This window comes from Typopeltis vanoorti, chromosome 6 (genome assembly GCF_054136105.1).
Source record: "Typopeltis vanoorti isolate ZY-2024b chromosome 6, IOZ_Tvanoo_1.0, whole genome shotgun sequence".
Taxonomy (NCBI): Eukaryota; Metazoa; Arthropoda; class Arachnida; order Uropygi; family Thelyphonidae; genus Typopeltis; species Typopeltis vanoorti.
This window is the reverse complement of record NC_143554.1, coordinates 22,932,726-22,954,736: the sequence shown is the minus strand read 5'-3', so window position 1 is coordinate 22,954,736 and position 22,011 is coordinate 22,932,726. Positions and strand designations below refer to the sequence as shown.

General features: G+C 36.2%; 2 protein-coding genes across 2 annotated transcripts in view; one reads left to right on the top strand and one right to left on the bottom strand.

Moving 5' to 3' along the window:
- LOC150105335 (paired box protein Pax-7-like) overlaps positions 1-22,011 on the bottom strand; it is a 186,897-nt gene that overhangs the window by 5,571 nt on the left and 159,315 nt on the right. Inside the window, exon 9 of the mRNA XM_090393932.1 lies at positions 7,753-7,874. Within this exon, the coding sequence (XP_090250058.1) occupies positions 7,753-7,874 (122 nt within the window). The remainder of the gene's footprint in view (positions 1-7,752; positions 7,875-22,011) is intronic.
- Positions 1-22,011, top strand: part of LOC150105337 (uncharacterized) — a 409,874-nt gene that overhangs the window by 387,350 nt on the left and 513 nt on the right. The gene's annotated exons all lie outside the window — the stretch shown is intronic.

The window sequence follows — 22,011 nt, the reverse complement described above, 5'->3', positions numbered from 1 at the left end:
AGAAATTGGTGAATCAGGTGAAGAAAAACTCTAGAGTTTTTTTTAGATATGTGGCAAGTAAAAGGAAGAATGATCATGGTAAGCTGATGTTAATGGATGAAAGTGGTAGAATGGTAATTGCTGCAGAAAACATTGTTGAGATATTCAGTGAGCAATTTATAAGGGTGTTTCATCCTGATCAGGGTGGAATCATGAAGAACTTAAGTGTAGAGGATGGCTTAATTGTGAGTGAGCAGGAGATATTTGAAGAAATAAATAACCTTGATATCAATAAGGCAACAGAATTTAATAACATATCACCACTGTCTTAAGGGAATGTTCCAATGAATTGGCAATAGCATTGGCATGCTTGTTTAATAATAGTCTTACACAGGTTCCAAGGAAATGGAAAGAAGGTAAAATTGCTTGACTGCATAAAGATGGTGATAAGGCTTTGGCCTATAATTTGTAGCCACAGCCTTATCACCATCTTTATCTGCCATTATGGTGAAGATACTAGACAGATCGGTGAGAAGTAGAATACAGAAATGGTTGATAACAGCAATGTACTATAACCAGGTGACAAATACATATATAGTGGTCACTTGGATTTTGCAAAAGCTTTTGATGTTTTGAATGCCACACGATAAGTTGTTAAATAAATAAATAAACAGATGGGATCAGATAACAGACTTCTGAGTTAGATCAGTGACTGGCTGTCACTGATCAGAAAGTATCTGAAAGTTGTATATGGGAGTGTGCAGTATCTCGAAAGAAGAAGTCACTAGTTGGGTGCTGCAGGAGTCAGTTTTGGAACCGCTGTTACTCAATTGATATAATAATGATATTGGGATTGGTTTAACTAGTTATATGTTAAACCATTTTGCATCATCAGCTATGTGCAGATGATGCAAAAGTGGGAAGAGCAATGCAGAGTCAAACAGATGTTATGGCCTCACAGAAGGACTTGAATAGATTACCTGCATGGACAGGTAAGTGGAACTGTCAGTTGAATGTTGCAGAGATGAGAGATCTAGGAGTGATGGTAGACAAGGACTGAAATTCGGGGCCACATTGCACAAGTTGTGAAGACCACACATTAGATAATGGCAATGATGTGGAGGACACTGACATGCAGAAATAAAGAGGTTATGATGCCATTGTATAAGGCCTTAATTGGATCCCATGTGGATTACTGTGCACAGGTTTAGTCACCATGTTTTCATAGTAATGAGGATATGTTAAAAAGGGTCCAGAGAAGATTCACAAAGATTATCTATGGTTCATTCATGACATTAACAACACCAAACAAACTATTTTATTAAAAAATGTTTTATTAACTGCTTATAATTCGCTAAATTTCAAATTAGCATCATCTTGTATACATGTATCAAATCAGCCTGTATACATGACAGTGAGTAAGTGAAACAATACAATTGTAATGGACAAAAGATCTAAAGTCCTCTTTTGGCACCCTTTAATGTTGTAAAAAAAATAATAAATTACAGCTATGTGGAAGTTGCTCTTAAGATAAGTCTCCTAAATTTTTGGCAAATTAATGCAACCATATTTGTTCAGGTTATGAGAATTCTTCATAGCCATGGCTGACTCAATAACAGATTAATGGTAACTGCTATGGGTACTTACCACAGCTACATACAAGCTCCTAATGTGGTTACCTTATGTTGATGATGTATTTGCCATTTGGCCCCATGGACTAGACACTTTAGATGTGTTTGTCACATACCTAAACAGCCAAAACCCAAAACTCCACTTCACAGTAGAAAAGATCTAAAAACTGTTTACCATTTCTTGACACCTTAGTCACCTGCCTTTTGGATGGATCACTATCTTTTTCCATTTACAGAAAACCAACACATGCAGGAAGATACCTACATAAACAAAGATCTTTTTTTTAGAATAATATTACACTGGGGTTTTTTTGGACCAATAAATTTAATGATAAATTATGCCAACAAGTTTCACCAACTGGGCTGTTTGGCTTCTTCAGGGCATACAAACGGTAAAGACAACTCAAAGTCGCTAGTGCATAGAACAAACGTATAAAATATAACAAAATTAAAAAACTCATAACATCATATGCATTGAGCACGTGTTTCATTAGCTATTGTTGTGTGTGCACGCTCTGTAGTTTGCAGCAAAATTAAATTCTAGCAAGCTTAGTGATCTTATTAGGGTTCTCCATGTCAGGCAGGATCATTCCTTGATTTCTGTTTAGGTGCTTTCAGAACGGAGAACCACTGTGGCTTCTTTGAAATTGTGACACCGGAAATTTTCTTCTAGGTAAGGCATGGAACTTTTGTCCCATTCAATGGTGTGGCTTGTGTTGAAGAAGTGGAGGGCTAATCCGGAACTATCTATTCTGTTGTTTTTAACATCCCCTACATGTTCCTTTTTTCTTATTTCAAGACTTCTTGATGTCTGACCTATGTAGTTTAGACCACAAGAACAAGGAATTGTATACTCCAACATATTTTATTATTATTATTATTATTATTAAACAAGACCTCATGGAGTCAAAGACTCATCAAGGAGGTCCTTTTATCTCACACACATCTCATCATATCGGGTCTTAAAACACATTCAAACTCCTTGCAGACACCACACTCTCAGGCAAGGCATTCCAATCATTCACAACTCTGCACGAAAAAAACCTGCCTCTCACTCCCCTACTCACACCCTCTTTATACAGTTTCCAGGGATGACCTCTGGTTCTCCCCTGATCTCCCACTATTCTCTGTAGAACTTCTCCACCATTGATCCTATAACAACCCCTTACCAACTTGTAGGTCTCTATCATATCTCCCCTCTTCCTTCTCTCCACTAGACTCTGCAAATTACATCTTTTCAATCTTTCCTCATACTCGACATTCCAGAGGTCAGAAACTACCTTAATCAGTCGCCTTTGGACCCTTTCCAACATCTCTTCATCCTTCTGAAAACCAGGTGACCAAATCTGGGCACAATAGTCCATGTGTGGCCTAATCAAAGCCTTATACAATGGAACAAGAATCTCCCTACTTCTACACGTCAGTGTCCTCCTCATCATTCCCAGAAGTCTTTGTGTTGTCTTCACAATTTTGGCGATGTGTCCCCTAAATTTTAGATCCTTATCCACTATCACTCCCAGATCTCTTATTTCCTCTACTTCCAACAATATATTCTCACCAAGCATAAATTCTGCATCCCATCTTTGTTTTCCAAATTTTAAAACCTTACATTTTGCAACATTGAACTCTCATCCCCATTTGCTTGCCCAATCACTCAATTTATTCAAGTCTTCTTGCAAGGCCACAACATCTTCACTACTCTTTATGGTTCGTCCCAACTTTGCATCATCTGCAAACAACTGAATATCTCCATCCAAATCTTCGCCAATATCGTTAATATACAAGTTAAATAGTAATGGCCCTAAAACAGATCCCTGAGGCACTCCACTAGTGACTTTCCTTTTCCTGGATATTGCACCCCCATACACAACTTGTTGATACCTATCAGATAGCCAGTCTCCAATCCAATGCACTAATCTAATATCCAACCCCATCTGCTCTAGTTTGACTGTCAACTTATCATGAGGTACTCTATCAAAAGCTTTTGCGAAATCCAAGTATATTACTGTGTATCCTTCTCCTCTGTCCAAGGAAGCAGTCACTTTATTGTAATAAGTAAGTAGATTACTAAAACACGACCTCCCTTTAGCAAATCCATGCTGTCCATCAAAGATTATACCATTGTTGTCAACCCAACTCTGGATCCTAGTTCTCACAAGCTTCTCCAACAACTTAACCACAACACCTGACACACAGATAGGCCTATAGTTTGATGCTTGAGTTCGATCACCTCCTTTATGAAGTGGCACAATCTTGCCCTCCTTCCACTCTTTAGGGACTTGACCAAGTGCAAGACTCGTATTAAAAAAATATGTCAAGGCAGGTGTCAACTCTCTGGCACATTCCTTCAGAATACGCGGTGATATATTATCAAGTCCCACAGCCTTATTTACATCTAGTTTACTCAACTCCCCAAACACCTCTTGCTCACTTACAGTCAGTCTCTCCTCCCCATCATCACCTGCTCTTAATCTCTCCATGAAGTCACATTCACAAGATTGAAAGATCTTTATGAACTGCTCAATAAGTATCTCCACCACACATTCTGCAACAGCTGTCTTTATACCATTTAAAGAAGGCACTGCTGTCTTTTGGTGACCTTAATATGTTTTGGATTGTCTTGATCGGTTTGAAAGTTACTCTAATGTTGCAATCTTTTTTGACACTGTTCCTGCATAAGAGATGGCAATTGAGGATTTATATTGAGTCTTGGCAAATTGTTGTTATGTGGGGTTATTATGAAGAATCTTTTTATTAAATTTCTTGGATTGCTGTTGTTTACCAGGGTCTGTGATATATGAGTTAATTTGTCCTGGAGGTCTTTTTCTTCTGATGGCTCTATTTTTGAGCATGTGTATGATGCTAAGTTTTTGAGAAATGTGGTGAGTAGACGAGAAGTGAAGATAACATCCAGTATGGGTTGGTTTACAGTATACTTTAAGGCTGATATGTCCATCTGCTTGTTTTTTGATTAGGGTATCTAAAAATGGTAGTTGTCTATCCTTCTCAAGTTCCAAGGAGAATTTGATTTTCTGATGGAAGAAATTTATCTTTATTAGAAAGTCAAAATGTGCTGTTTTAGTGTTTTACCAAATTATAAAAATGTCATCAACATACCTCCACCATACTAATGGCTTAGGGTCTAATTCGGAAAAGATGTAATTGTCTAGTTTCTCTATTAATAGATCTGCACACAGAGGAGATAGAGGACTGCCCATAGCCAAGCCAGTTAGTTGTTCGTAGATAGTGTCATTCCATTTAAAGAAGTTTGATTCGAGGCAATGACTGAAGAGGTTAGCAGTATCCTGAAGATACAGATTGTATAAAATGTTGATAACTTCTTCTACCGTGATGTTGATGAATAAAGATACGTCTAGGCTGGCAAGAATATCCGTTTCAAAAATGGAGATATTTTTCAATTTAGTAATGAAGTGCTTTGAATTCTTTACGTAGGTATCAGAGTTTCGAATATGATCCTTTACGAGCAAGGTGTTTAGACATTAGGTAGGTTGGAGAATTTCTTCCATCTACTGTGGGGCACAGAGGGACTCCACTTTTGTGAACTTTAGGAGAACCATATAATCTCAGTGTCACTGGGTGTAACGACTTCAATCTCCGTTGTAAATCTGTAGACCAACTATTCATATTACGTAATAAATTATTAGTGGTCTCATGGTTTTTCCATGTAGGATATCTCAGATACACCAACTTATCGGATATCATATCCGATAAGTTGGTGTATCTGAGAGTAACTCTGTGATCTTAGCTGTGTAGTCTTTTGTGTTGAGGATAACCATCAAGTTTCCTTTGTCTGCCTTTAAAATGATTTGTTTGTCCTCCTTGGAGAGAGCTCTCTTTTCTGAAGGCGTTATATTTTGGTTTGGTGGTCTTGATGACGAAAGGATAACAGCGTTCTTTAATCTAAGATCACTGGCTATTGTTTCAGACAAAGATGAGAGTGCTGTCTCTATGTTGGAAATAATGTTGACCTTTGGAATATGGTTAAGTGCGATAGCAAAATTGAATCCTTTTTTTAGTATGCTGACTTCTGGTTGTGTTAAGGAATGGTCAGAGGTTAAAGATTACTTTATCCTCAGGCAGGCTGAATTTAGACTTGACTTCTTTCATATAATGTATTAAATTTCTTAATTTGACTTTTTTTTGCTGATAAGAAAAGCTTTGTTTAAATTCATGTTATCAAGAGGTGTCCATAAGTCAGTTTCTATGTTGTTCGAAATGTCTTCATAAAGTCGGAAGCATGTTAGATCTATTTTGCTAAGTTCATATCTGATATTTTGTATCCTATCACATAATAGCACCAGGGACGTTTTGAAATATGTTCGTTTAGCCTTTCTTGAGTGGAATTTTTTTTTTATAACTTGAGTCTAGCTTTTTTTACATTTGAGTTTTTCTCAAAACAACGTACCTTGTGTTTCATTGTCCCATTGTGAGTATATTTTTATCATTAAATTTATTGGTCAAAAAAAAAACAGTGTAATCTTATTCTAAAATTAATTAAGTTAGTGGCCAAAAAAAAATATACTCGCAATGAACAGATTCAATGGGACAATGAAACACAAGGTACGTTCTTTTGAGAAACTCAAATGTAAAAATATACTCACAATGAACAAACAATCACATCATCATCTAGTATGGCATTTTACACTTACACACTGAGCCAGAGATATTGCTCTGTCCACAGAACTAAAATATTTGCACCATATGTTCTTGGCCAATGGCTACAATTCCTACAAAATAGATAAAATACTACATATCCCCATTACCTCTCCTAATAAACAGGAACACAATGTTATCATTTCTATTCCCTATGTCAGAGGTACATCAGAAAAGATAGCCAAGTACTGATGAAACATGACCTTCGCACCACATTTCAAACCTCGTGTTAAATTAGCAACTCTGATCTGCTTGCCTAAAGATAAACTTCACCCTCTAGCACACCCTGGAGTGTATGAAGTTCCCTGTAACTATGACTTGATCTACTATGGGAAGATCAGGAAGATCGGTTAACAATCACCTGGAAGAATGAAAAAAATACATTCACTACTATTATTATGGCAAGTCAGGCCTGGCAGACCCCACTTTGGACACCCCTTTCACACAGGATTAGATGGAAGAAAATTAATGTGCTATTTAGAAGTCATTACAGATCCAAAAGGTTATTTTTTGAGCCTACCATGGCTATGAAGAATTTTCCTAATCTGAACAAATATGGTTGCATTAATTGCAAAAAAAATGGGAGACTTATCTTAAGAGCAACTCCTACATAGCTGTTTTTTTTTTTTTTTTTTACAACATTAAAGGGCACCAAAATAGGACTTTAGATCTTTTGTTCATTACAATTGTATTGTTTCACTACTTAATCACCATCGCGTATACTAGCTCTGTTGTGCTCTTAGATGGATGCAGTCAGTGGTCTTTGGAATGTGGAGTATGAGGACAGATTGAGAGAATGTAAGTTGCAGAGCATTGTGAATAGGAGGAGAAGGGGGGGGGTATGATTGAGACATATAAGCTATTCAGGTGTTATCAGATTGACATGGGAGAGGGGGGGGGTAAAACGATAGGCATTGTTGGAAGCTGTGAGGAGCAGGTTCTTTGCATGGAGAGTGGTTGGTGAGTGGAATGCAGACGCATAGAATCAGGTTAAGGCAGGAATGAATGAGCATTGTGCAATAGTGTGCACCTACCACGACGAGTCTAACTACATGGAGGTCAGATGTTAATAATAATAATTATTATCATTAGAACTGAAATCTGTGGATGGGGAACACATTGACAGTTTGTCCAGTAGATATGTCACATAGAGATTGTTTTACTGTTTTATATAGAATTTCAATATATTTTCTAAGAAAATGATTGTTATGCTATATGAAATTTTACTGAATATAATATATAGTCTTGTATTGTTGGCATATTTTGATCTGTTTTAACTTAATTCTTGAAGATACTTGCTCAGCTGTAAAAAAAAAAAAAAAAAAAAAAAAAAAAAAAAAAAAACTTTGATTTGAACACTCTCTCTTTCTCCCATTAATGCGCTATATTATTCATAATGGTGTGTGCAAAGAAAAATATCACCAAGTACAGTTCATTCTGAAAATAACTACAAAATTGAATGACTCACCAGAAGAAAATTGGCCTCCATAAGGAAATGCATTCTTCATATCTACTGGCATTGAGGTATGACTGGTTGACAAGTTATTAAATGGAGAGGTCATAAAAGTATCTGTGCTTGCAAGCATTGATCTAGACAAAAAATAAATAAATTATATATATAACAATACACACACACACACACACAATTATTTTTATTATATTCCCCAATACATTCTAATAAAACATCTTAATATCATGTTGAATGCCATTCAAATAAGCTTAATTTTTTTCCCTTACAAACACACAAAACATGTCTTAAAATTGATCCATGTTTCCTTCATTCAATTTAAAAGAAAGAAAAAATTATTACCTTTACACAGCCACTTAGAATACATGAAAGTAAAGCAGGATTTGCGAGGGTGAGGTATTGCAAAGTAATAACTGTATGAGTAAGCAATTGAGTGAAACTATACATTCGATGTTGCAAAGGTCTAAAATACGGTTCGTGGGGAAATTTTGAAGGAGTTAGAGGAGAGATCTGGACATGTAACTGAAGTTCGGGTGTCACATTGCACAAGTTGTAAAGTCATCACATTGGATTATGTCAATAATGCAGATGATCTTCACATGCAGAAATAAAGAGATATGATTCCATTGTATAAGACCTTGATCAGTCCTCACATGGATTACTGTGCACAAATTTGGTCACATGGTTTTCATGTAATGAGGATATATTAGAAAGGGTCCAGAGAAGATTGACTGAGGTGGTATGTGGTCTTTGTAATGTGGGGTATGAAGACAGAGGGAATATAGGTTTCAAAAACTTCGTGAATAGGAGGAGAGAGGGAATGATTGAGACATATAAGTTGGTAAGGGTTATTGGCTTAATGTGGAAAAACGTTTTCATCAAATACAAGAGGCCTTCTTTGGAAAGTGCATAAGGAGGATGTGAGTAAGGAACAGATTCTTTGCATGAAGAGTGACTGGCATGTGGAATGTACTGCCTTACATGTGGTGAATGCAGATATGTTGAATACATAGCTAATCACACAGTGCAGTTAGCTATGTGTGATGATGTGTACCTCCAACGATGAGTCTTTTGACCTCATGTGGTCTGGTGCTAATAATAATATAATATAATATAATATAATATAATAAAGGTGACATGAAAATTGAAGATAAAGATATTCTAAATGTCTGGAGTAATTACTTTGAAAGACTGCTAAAAGAAACAGAAATACCATGATGATGGAAGCGCAATACCATCAGGAGTATATATATCGATACTATTATTATTATTATTTTTAGACACCTCCAGGGAGTCCAAAGACTCATCGAGAGAGAGAGAGAGTGTGCCAACAGCATCGAATGATTGATCGCCTTCCAACTACTAACCGCATTCAAACTTGCTTAACTTTTTTCGTGAGCCATTAGTAGCAGAGGCTCTACCAATCTTTGCTGGCCAATACTATCAATACAAAAACACTTAAAATGTGGAAAGGCAGCTGGTTTAGCTGTTATACAACCAGAAATGCTAAATATGGAGGTTTTAAAGGGTTTACAACAGCTATATTGCATAATTCAGAAGGTCAAATTCCACATGATTGACATAGAGCTCTCATGGTACCCATCTATAGAAATGGGAAAAAACAAAAACTGAATGTGAGAATTATAGATGAATTTCATTATTGAGTACTCTTGGTAAGATTTATGCAAGCATACTTGAGAAAAGTCTAAGAAAAATTGTGAGAGGGAAGATTGGAGAAGAACAAGCAGTTCAGGCTAAACAGATGTCAGGATCGGGTTTCACTTTAACACAACTAGCTGAAAATCATGGGAACATAACAAGGATGTATATTTAATAAATAACATAAAGTGGATTTAATGTATGTATATATTTTTATTAGTATAATATTTTTGTCCTAGTATCAAGTTCGTGCATTTCATTGTTGAATATACCAGTTTACTGAAGATGCCCTTGTTACTTGGGTAAAAGTTAAATCCATTTTATCTCATTTATTAATTATGTCTTATGTTCATATATGTCAAGATATGCATTTGAGTTTTGTAGATCTGAGATTATTTAATCTTATTAAATAATGAGAAAATAGTAGAAACACTGAAAACATCAACTACATCCTAAATGGAGTACCAATTGAAATGCTAATTCATTGAACTTGCTATTCCCATTAATCCTTCATTCCATCTGCCTCAGTTCTGTGAAACAGCCTTCCCCCATGAAGTATTCCCCAAGTACTACAACTTCCATCTCTTCAAGAGGAATATCAACAGATAGTTTTGCTCTTAACCTCAGGCCAATGGAGCCAATACAACAATTACTTGCTAATAGGCCTTGCTGCTTCTCCTCTGTGGAAGTGATATATATTGAAAACTATTTGAAGTTAGTTGCCCTTATCTGCTCTCCTAAAGCCCTTATTAATTTTTCTCCCCTCTCAGCCCCAGATACATAAAAGGTTGTTCCTTGTTCTTGGTGTTAACTTTTTCTTCACCGGTTTTTATGTCTTTCTTTCTTTCTTACTGTCCTCTTTCGTTCGGGGCAGGTTGAGTTTTCCGTGTTTCCACAACAACCTCCAGGAGTCTCGGTTTCTTGCATGGCTGGTGAGCTGTCAACAGGTTTGTAATCCAGTGTTAGCCTTTATTAATGTTATCCATTTAGTTATTGGCCTTCCTTTTTTGCTTTTTTTCTTCTAATCTTGCATACAGAGCATGTCCATACCATTGCATATCGACATGTCCATACCATTGAAGTTGCTTTCTTTTGATCTTTCCTATTAATGAGTCTGTATAGCTTGGGTCTTGTCTTACAGTTTCATTTTTTTTCTTTTCTGTCCATTTTGTTTTATTTTTCTGAGACTTTTCATCTCAAAAGATCTGTTATCTCAAAGATCCAGTTTTCGTATATGTGTCTTCTTGAGTGTCCAAGTTTCTAAAACATATAGCACATAATTGCATTATATAATTTTATTTTTAGAGGTTTGGAGATTTTCTTATTTTTCCAGGTTTTACCTAGCTTATTAAATGATAACCATGCAGTCGATATTCTAATTTAATAGTTGTCATGGTATATAAGTGTTCTGTTATTACTGTTCCTAAATAACTGATTTGTTTTACCTGTTCAATTGTTGATCCATTCAAGGAGAAGTTTACTTTTTCTTCATTTTTTCCAATTACCAAGATTTTTGTTTTGTCCATATTTATGGTCATGCTGTATTCCTTTAACCATATTGTTTAGTTTGGTTATTAGGTTCACTATTTTTTTTTCTTTTGTGCCCGTTATCATTACGATGTCATCTGCATGTTTTATGTTATTAAGGTTATAACCATTTAAGTTAACTCTTTTTTCTCCTTCCAAGGCTTGGTTAACCATATCTCTCTAGGTAGATGTTAAAAAGATATGGGGGAGATGGGACAACCTTGTGCTACTCCTTTACTGATATTTATTTTATCAGTTGTTATACAATTAAATTTAATTATTGCTGCTGTGAGACCATAATATTTTTCTAAGAATTCTAGGGTATCTTCATAGATTTGTTTCTGTTTTAATATTCTTAATAAAGTTACTTTATTTATAGAATCAAATGCCTGTTTAAAATCAATAAAACAGTAATAAATATTTTTGTTATGTTTCCAGTATAATTCTGCTAGTCTTTGTATTATGAAGATCTGATCCAATGTGGATCAATTCTTTCTGAAGCCTGCCTATTCTTCACTAAGAATGATCTCATATGTGCTCTTTATTCTGTTCTGCAATACTCTTATAAATATTTTGTAAGCATGGCTGAGTAATGTGATTGGTCTGTAATTTTTACAGTTTTTCCTATCACCTTTCTTGTAAATTGGTATGATAATTCCTGTTCTCCAATCTTCTGTTATTTCTCCTGATTTAATGATTTTGTTGAAAAGTGTGGTAAGGAATTTTAAAATTGTTTGCTTTCCTTCTTTCCAGAGTTCTGATGGAATTCTATCTCTGGTGCTTTGTCAGATTTTATTTGCTTTAGAGTATTCTCCACTTCTGATGGAAGGATCATTAATGCTTCATGTCTTGAGTTAGTGTGGGGCCTTGTTATTAGGCAGTTATTGCTTTCATTCTTAAAAGTTTCTTGGTAGTGGTCCATCCATGTTACTTTTATTGCATGTGGATTTCCTGTTTCTTCACCCTGATGGTTGATCATTGTTAGAGGTAGTGGTGAAAAGATTTTTGTAATTTCTTTAATTGTGTTATGTAACATTTTTGAGTTATGGTGTTTATATGCCTAATTGCATTTTCTGCTTTTTTGTTTAGCCAGTTTTCTTTAGCCTGTCTGTAGGGTTTATCAATTTCATTTTTGAGTTGTTTGTATTTTTTCTTGTTTCCTTCTGAGGTATGTCTGTTTATTTTTGTTTTTAGTTTTCTTTTTTCTTCACATTTTTCTAAAATTTCAGATGTTATCCATTTATTATTGGGTCTCTTATAAATTCCTAAAGTTTTCCTTGCCAATTTAATATTTCTTTTCCTGTTTTCCAAAGGTTTTCGGTTTCATCTATTTGAGCCCTATTTATTTCTTCAATCTTCCTAATGTAGTCTAATCTTACTTGGTTACTTTTTAACTTTTCTGTGTGAAGCTAATCAATCCTATTTCTTTCATAGTTCACTTTGAATGTTATCTGCATTGTTGCAGAAAGGAGTTCATGGTCTGTATCCAGCTCTAGGCTTTTGAGTGTTTTTACGTTTTTGATTGAGGTTTTCAATTTATTTCTAATTAGGATATAATCTATACAATTTAGTATTTCTCTATCTGGTGAGGTCCAGGTGTATTTAAAACTAGGTCTATGGTAAAACACTGTATTTGAGATTACAAGGTTGTTGTTTTCTTTGCAGAAATTGAGCATAGTTCTCCCCTTTCATTTTCAGTTCCAATTCCAAATATTCCCATTACTCTTCTCTGAAAGTTCCAATCTTAGCTTTGAAATTTTTGATTATGAATAAGATGTCTCTGGAGTTAGTATTATCTATTTCTTTTTGGAGATCATTGTAGAATAGTTTGATATCTTCTTCATTATGACTTGCATCTGGTGCATAAATCTGAATAATGGTAGTCCTTTTTCTTTGGCTTTTAGTCTAATTCCTATTATTCTGAATGAGAGAGACTTGATATTTGTTATACTTGTAGTAAGATTTTGTTTTATTAGAATTGCAACTCCTCTGTGTACATTGTCTCTTCTTCCCAAATAGAATAATTTGCCCTCTGGCATGTTTAGGCATCTCTCTCTCCTGTCCAGTGAGTTTCTGAGATTCCTATAATATCCCACTTTATCCTTTTCAGATTTTCTTGAATTTGGAGTTTTCCTGCCTTGTACAGAGATCTGATATTTATAGCAGCTACATACTTGTCATATTTTGCTGACCACATGGAAGATTTCTCATCAATATTATATGAGGCTTGTGTTAGTGCATCGGCTACCCCGTATGCGGTAGTATGAGATAGTCATGTAATCCATGGAAGTTTTTGGCATTTTAGTGTGGCTGATTTGCCATTCCTCTGCCACACCCTTTGGTCCACAGTTCCTAATTCTCTATTCAGAGAAACCCGTTGGAGCTTCTCTCATCTGCCACCCAAGGGATTCACCTGATAGGAGTCTGGTCTCCCCAAGTTTTTATGTTTTGTTCATCTTAATGTATTTTCTGCACTCAGTTTTTGCTATCTTGTGCTCACCACTTTTAATTGCATACTGTCTCAGCTCTAATGAAGCCTTTTGTCAAGTTTTTACTATCTTTGCCTTCAAGATGTTTACACAGATAGGTTTAATATCGCTCACTAAAAATCCTATTAAATTTAATTTTTAAGCCTGGTTGTTACAAAGGATCTGCTCTATTTCTATAAATAACTTAGCTTTTTCTTTCCTACTACAAAAATAAATTAATTCTGGAACTTGTGTAAAATAACTACTTCCCATATAATATATAATTTGAGTCCATCACTTCTATTTAGATTCAGATAATGTATCAAGGTTTCACAACTTTTTTATAAAGACGTTCTTAGAGATTATTATTTTTATTGAAAACCTTAATTTTCTTCCAAAGGGATTCCATGTCTGGTGGTGATAGTATTTCCACAAGTCCTGATTGGTTTGGCTCAAGGAACTTAAGAAAGTCTACATATTCATTGCAATGCACAGCCACTGATCTAAGTGTTTGGCTTAAATATGATAATCCACACTTGTAAGTAATTTGGTGCACTCCAGGATGTGCCAATTCTTCTTCTAGATTTCTTGCTTAAACCCCTCATTCATCTATTTTACACCTACCTTATTCAGCCTTTTTGGCCTTCAGAATACAGTCACACATTGATGCTGTTATGTATTTCTTTGTCAGTTCCCAAGCAGCATTTATTTACTTACTGCCCAACTCCTCATTTCATGCTATAGCTCCAAGCTGTGTCCTAAGCTTGTCATAAATCACCAGCCTTATAATTCCACATGTATCTATCCTTTCCTCAGAGAAGTCTGCATATGGCTAGCCACATCCAGGTGATCACTTCATGGTCACTCTCATCGGTTATAGGAAAGTATGAAACACCACTCACAATTACATCCTCTGATGATACAATCAGATCTAAAACTCTTGATCCTTGCATGCCCTCCTTTACATGCTGTCTGAGATAGTTATCTCACGTACCCAAGAAATTCATTTTTCTTATTCCCAAATGCTATTTTTACATTCCAATCTATACTGCCATAATTAAAATCACCCATAATAATTACTCTTCCTTTGTTTAGTAACCCAAATTGTTTAGTTGGATACCCAAATATTTAGTTGGATGTCTATAGCAACATCCAACTAAATATTTATACCTGTCAACTTCCACGTTACACCACACTGCCTCATAACCAGTGCTACTATTTCTCTATTTCATGTCTACCTTATGTGCGCTTATTTCCCATGCTAACATCAGCAGCACTCCCCCTCCCTTCTTGTCCTTTCCATCCTCACAAAAAATACTGTATTCTTCCATTTCTATTCCCATTACGATATCATCTTCATTCAACCATGTTTAACTAATTCCAATGAATTTGGGGTGAATAAACTCAATCACTGAAACCATTTCATCTCCCTTATTTCCGATACTTCTGGCATTTGTAAACAAACACAGCAGTGAATTTTTAGTTCTGTAACCAGTCCTATCCAAGCCACTGGCTAGTTGTGATTTCCCCACCACATCTGCTCTTGCCCAATCACAATTATCACCACTTACCACATAATATCTGCTCAGTCTCAACTTCCCAACCCACATTGCAAATATACTCCATCTCCATACACACATTCACTGCTACTTTCAACATCCACTCTCCCTATGCCATGTCTCCCTATCTACATGGGGGAGCCTGGGTAGACAGGAAGACATGCGTCCCCAGTCTCTCTTCTTATCAGCTAGTGTTGCAAGAGAAGTAATGGTTTGTAAAGAATGATCCCATTTCAAATAAGCTTTTTGGAATAATTAATTGTAAAAAAGTGTGTGTATTCATGAGTAAGAATACACATAAAAAGTTGTGTAAAAAGTTAAAGTTAAAGTTAAAAAAAGTTAAAGTTTGTTTATGGATTTGTTAAAATTAAAGCTTAGTATAGTAAGTGGCAAAGAAAAGATGCCAGTGGCTTTGTCCGTGCAGGAATTTAATTTTGATTTCAGTCGTTTCATGAAATGTGAGGTGCACTATATGTATTCATTCAATTATATAGATAAATTATGGATATTTAAGGCAGATGGAAAGAGAGTGTGTGTGAAGTGTTAGCTGAATGAGGATTTGATGAGTGCTGCAAGGAGGATGATTGCTTGTTTGACAGAAAAGAGGAACAATACAAAAGAGTAGCGAAAAAATGGTAAAAAAGTTTTGAAAAAGAGAATGAGCAATCAGATAAACTTAACAATCGATGGTAAGAAGAACGAAAGTGATACAAAAGTAACATAAGTTAAAAAATCAAAGTGCAGTTAAAGGTAAGGTGGTAACCAGCATTGATTGCAAACAAGCTTGTATGGCTGACAACAAAATTGAGGGAGCGAATGAGAGCAAAAATGTGATGCAAGATTTCAAAGTTGAGTTAGTTAAGACAGGCAAGAATTGAAATGGATGCGGAATGAAGTTAAGAGAATTCAAGATATGTATAGAAGAGTGAAAATGATGAAAACATATAATATTGGTATAAAAGAGGTAATGAAAGCCCCTGGAGTGGCGTTGTATGGTGATTCAATTATTAGAGGTGTGCTGGATGAGAGGATGCACGAGGTTTGTTTTCCTGAAGGTAAAATGAGTAGAAGGGGTTGAGGCATTGGATCTGAAAAGTAAGCGAGTAAAGGAGTTTGTAGCTGTAATAGGGACAAATGACTTGACTGGAAAAAAAGAACACGCCAGATTGGATATCAGGAGATTGTTGAGATGGATAAAAGATAATAGTGTGATACGAAAAGTAGTAAGCATGTTGTCCAGGTATGACATTCGTGAGAAGAGGCAGAGCAAAGATTATGAATGCTATGTTAGCAAAAATGTGTAAGGAGAAAGGAGTGCAGTTTGGTAATGTATGGAATGAATTTGAAGGATAAAATGAACTGTATAAGAGTGACGGACTGCATTTGAGTGGATTTGGTGTGAGTCACTTGGAGAGACTGCTACCAAGTGGTAGAGAAGTGCAGAGAATGAATCTGATCAAGCAGGAAGCAATGTGGAAGAATGGGCAAGTAAGACAGGAGAGGTTGATCAGGTGGTTATGAATGAAGAAGTGGGTGGCATGAGTATAGAGAATGAGAGAACAGATGTGCAAGACAGACAGGGAAATGGGGAGGCTTGGGATGGACAGGGGAACACACAGTGTGGAAAAGGCTGATGCTTCAAGACGAGGTGAATGTGTGTGTAGACAAAAAGGGAGGGGGATGACCTGGTATCAAGGGAAAACAGTTGGATTTGAAGAAGGTTCTAAGATGAATAAGGAGAAAAAGAAATGACTCGAGTTAAGCATGGAGAAGTCACATCAAATAAATGGTATCAGTAGTAGTGTAAAGAAAAAGGCAAATGAAATGGTTGCATTAATTCAGTCTGTTAACTCAAGAATTGGGCATGGTTGGATGAGGATAACATCCTGACAGGAATAGAGATGGAAGCGTATGATGTATTTTGTGAAGATAGGAAGGGCAAAAAGGGAGAAGGAGGAGCTATTAATGATAGGGAAAGAGTTATGTCTGTACAAAGTAGAGATGCAACAGGGAAATAGTGCCAGTGGTTTAGAAGCAGTGTGGTATCAGATAGAGGTGAATCGAATGTAATACTTAGTCAGATGTTGTTAGAGACCTAGTAATGTGGATGGTAGTGACCATGAAATGTATAATCAAATTAGCCAAGCAAATAAGAATAAGGTGATCATTATGGGTGATTTTAATTATGGCAATATAGACCGGGATGATGAGATAGCAACTGGAAGTAAAGGAAATGAGTTTCTTGAGTTTTTGAGGAACAACCACCTCAGACAGTATGTAACAGAGGGCACATGAGGATTAAGGGTCATGGATTTGATCATCTCATCATAGGACGTAATTATAAATGAGGTGTCACATCACCCTACAGTTGGTGGGAGTGATGTGACATTTACCTGGGTGGTTGCCAGCAGTGTGAGGAAAGATTATATGTGGAACTACAAGGCTGGTCATTATCAGCAGCTCAGGAGACAGCTTGAAGGTGTATCATGGAATGAAGAGTTTACTGGAAAGGAGATGAATGCAACTTGCAGGATATTCAACAACTGTCTAGTAGAAGCAATGTCTAAATGTATTCCAAGGGTCAGAAGGTTAAATAAGGAAGGTGTGAAATGGATGAATGAAGATATTAAGCATGCGATACAGAGGGGAAAAAATGGCATTATGAAGATTAAAGATTACAAAGAACAGGCAAGGAGGATGACTTGGTTTGTAAGGGTAGCAAAAGTGAAGTATGAGCAGTAGTTAGCTAACGAAACCAAAAAGAATCCTAGGGTATTCTTTCAATATGTAGCCAGCAAAAAAAAAAAAAAAAAAAAAGAATGATTATGGATGGATGACACTGATTGGAGTAAATGGTATTAGAATAACTGCTGCGTAAGATATAATGGAGATACTTAATGAGCAGTTCATAAAGGTCTTTCATGCTTGTGAATATGACATCATGGAGAGTTTGAGAACTGTTCATGATGAAGAGGAGAGACTGACTGTAAGTGAGCAAGAGGTATATGGGGAATTGAGCAAAATAATATATTACCACATATTCTGAAAAATTTGCCAGGGAGTTGACTAGTATTTTTTTAAGATGACTCTTGCACTGGGTTGAATTCCAAAGGAGGGTAATATTGTGCTGCTTCATAAGGGAGGTGATAGAACTCAAGCATCAAATTATAATCCTATCTGTGTTTTAATTGTTGTGGTTAAGTTGTTGGAGAAGCTGGTGAGAAGTAGGATTCAGAATTATGTTAACAACAATGGTATTATCTTTGATGGACAGCATGGATTTGCTAAAGGAAGGTCATGTTTTAGTAATCTACTTACTTATTACAATAAGGTGATAGCTTTCTTGGACAGAGGAGAGGGATATACAGTAGTATACTTTGATTTTGTAAAGGTTTTTGAAGTTGATAGTCAAACTAGAGCGGACTGGGTTGGATATTAGATTAGTGCATTGGATCGGAGACTGGCTATCTGATAAATATCATCAAGTTTTATATAGGGGGGAGCAATATCCCAGAAGAGGAAAGTCACTACTGCTGTTCCTCAGGGGTCTGTTTAAGGGCCATTGCTGCTTAACCTGTATGTTAATGATATTGGTGAAGATTTGGATGCAGATATTCAGTTGTTTGCAGATGATGCAAAGAAGTTGGGATGAACTATGAAAAGTAGAGATGTGGACTTTAAGACTTGAATAGATTTAGTGAATGGGCACAGGAATGGGGATTCAAGCTCTATGTTGCAAAATGTAAAGTGTTAAAATTTGGAAACAAAGATGGGTTGTATTTATTATTGGTGGGGATATATTGTTGGAGGTGGAGGAAATAACAGACCTTGGTATGATAGTGGATACAGATCTAAAACAATTTAAATGACACATTGCCAAACTTGTGAGGACAACACAACTAATTCTGGGAATGATGCAGAGGACACTGACTTGTAGAAGTAAGGTATTCTTGTTCGATTGTATAAGGCTCTGATTAGGCCACACATGAACTACTCTTCACAGATTTGGTCACCTGGTTTCCAAAGGATGAAATGATGTTGGAAAGAGTCCAGAAGCGACTGACTAAGGTAGTTTCTGATCTCTGGAATGTTGAATATGAAGAAAAGTTGAGAAATGCAATTTACAGTCTAGTGGATACGAAGAAGAGGGGTGATATGGTAGAGACCTACAAATTAGTAAGGGGTTGTTATAGGATCAATGTTGGAGAGGTTTAACAGCAAACGGTGGGAGATCATGGGAGAACCAGAGGTTATCCCTGGATGCTGTATAAGGTGGGTGCAAGCATGGGAGTGAGAAGCAGGTTTTTTGCATGCAGAGTGTGAATGATTTCAATGTCTTGCTTGAAATGGTGGTGTCTTCAGAGAATTTAAGGGTGTTTAAGGTGCATTATGATGAGCTGCGTGTGTATGACGACAAAAGGGCCCTCCTAGATGAGTCTTTGACTCCATGGTGTCTTAGGGTAATAATAATCTCTTACTTTTGATCTCTTGCATGCAGCACACGCACTCTGTAATTCTATCTAGTAACTCTTTCTCCAGTACACTCACTCCAAAGCCATTTAAATGCAATCCATCACTCCTGTATAATTCCATTCTTATCCATTGTTAAAGAAGTAGAAGGAGAACCAAAAAGACAATCCAATTGTTCTCTTCCATCTCAAGAGTGAACCAGATACAATGGTCAGAAGTGTTGATTTCATTGACAAAATCTTGCAGATATGTAAGAAAACCAAACCAAATTGCAAAAACATCATGTAAAAATTAAGGTACTCCATAAAAGTAACAATCTCTTAAAATGTCTTAATAAAGACAGCAAGTTGTGAAATCTTTCTAATGTCATCTGATTCTAAATAGCAGTGACTGACTTAAATTATCCCATTTATAGGAAGTAGTTGTTCTTCACAAGAACATCATTAGAACTTTAATGTATTTAAACCAGGTCCCTCTACATCAAGTATGCCCAGTTCATGCAGTTACATTGCTGAATCTATTGGTTTCTCTTCTAGTTGTTACTGAAGTGATACTGAAGATACCCTTGATACTGGGGAAAAATTTTATGCTAAAAAAAATTATGTAAGTAAAATTGGTATCTACTTAAGGTTTCCATTATTTTGTCTCTATCACAGATATTTCATCTGGAATATACAGAGGCTGTTCAATAAGTTATAAGACTATATTTATACAGAAAACAGATTACCTTTAATCATCATCATTTACATGGTCTTTTTCGAAGTAACTACAATGAGACGCGATGCATTTGTCTCAACGTTGCATCCACTTCTTAAACACATGTGAAAGTCTGTTTTTTGAGAGTTCTTTCAAAACTGCCTCTGCAGCTTTTACACATGCTTTGTTACTTTCGAAATGGCAACCTCTTAGTGGTTTCTTGAGCCGAGGAAACAGCCAGAAATCGCACAGTGCGAGATCAGGACTGTATGGAGGGTGTGGTAGGATATCTATGTTGTTCTTCTGCAAAATGTCCACTACACAACCAGCAATATGTGGCCTTGCATTATCGTGGTGAATAAGAAGCCATTCTTCAGCAATGGATGCTTCCTTTTGATGTGTACCATTGTCCGTAAAACATCAGCATAGTATGAGCCGTTTACAGTATTCCCGGGTTCTACAGCGTGTTGGTAAACAATGCCTTTGTAGTCAAAAAACATTATGGTCATAACTTTACCAGCCGATTTTACAGTTTTTGCTTTCTTGGGGGTAGGCGAAGACGGATGCTTCCATTCACTGCTTTGTTGTTTCATTGTAGGGTCATAGTGATACAACCAAGCTTCATCTGCTGCAATGATGCATTTTAAGAAGTTCTCGCCTTCTTGTTCCAGTCTTTCTTTCCATTCTGTGCACACATCCACTCGATGCTGCATTTGCTCTGGTGTCAAGAGTTTGGGAATCCATCGGGTGCAAACACGTTTCAGTCCCAGATGTTCAGCCATGATTGAGTGAACACTTCCCACAGAAATATTCAGGACAACATGCAGCTGGCGTACTGTAATTCTGCGATCCTCCTTGATGATAATCACTGCTGTGTTGATCATTGTCTCTGTGATAGACGTTGAAGGTCTTCCCTTCAACGTCTATTTTGTGATTAAATTTTGTGTGCAAACGCACACAAAATTTAATCGCATAATGCTGTTCCAAGGATGCTTACATTTCGACGACTGGTCGCGGCTCGTAGGTGCACCGAAACAAGCTTGCGTTTAGTCACATGACACTCTGGCACATCAGCCCATATACGGCATCTATCAACCTCTTTTGTTAATACAGACAGCAACATTTCTTTATTCCACAGAAATTAATATTGTGATGTGGTTTCGCAACAGTAAAATTAGTCATTACTTATTGAACAGCCCTCGTAGATGACATATTTGTGATAGAGACAAAATAATGGAACCTGTTAACTTGTGTGTTATTCTTTCACTGTGATGTTTTCATTTCATTAAGGCTTAATATGAGTATCATAATATTCCTTACAATCATTTGCTGTCTACTCTCTCTCAATCTCTCAGGTAATGCATTCCATAACCAGCTACTCTCTATGCAAAAAAAAAAAAAAAAAAAAAATCGCTCTCTCTTGCTCACCACTTCCTTTTTTAATTTCCAGGGAGTGTCTCTTGTCCTTCTTTTTGGCCTTCCTTTGTCCCTGTTTCTACCATATGAAAATCTCTCCAGTGTTAATTCTGTAATTACCTCTCAAGAGGTATGATAGGTGTTATGTGAATAATGTTAATACGGGCCTCTTGTGATTAGTCTCTGGATTCCAGGGAGACATCCATGCAAGAATAATGATAATAAAAAAACTAGATGTCATTCAGAAATAATGGCAAAGGAGTTTCTGACCAACACTATACGGGAATTATTATAAAAAATATTAAGAAATAGATCAAGTTGTAACAAATAACTTGTGCTAATAATTATAACTTATATCCAGATCAGCTTATAAAAAAGTATCAAAAGATGGGGATCAGAAAGTCAGTGAAGATTCACTCCTTTCATTCTCCCTTAAACTTCTTTCTGCTAGGGCATCATGGTGC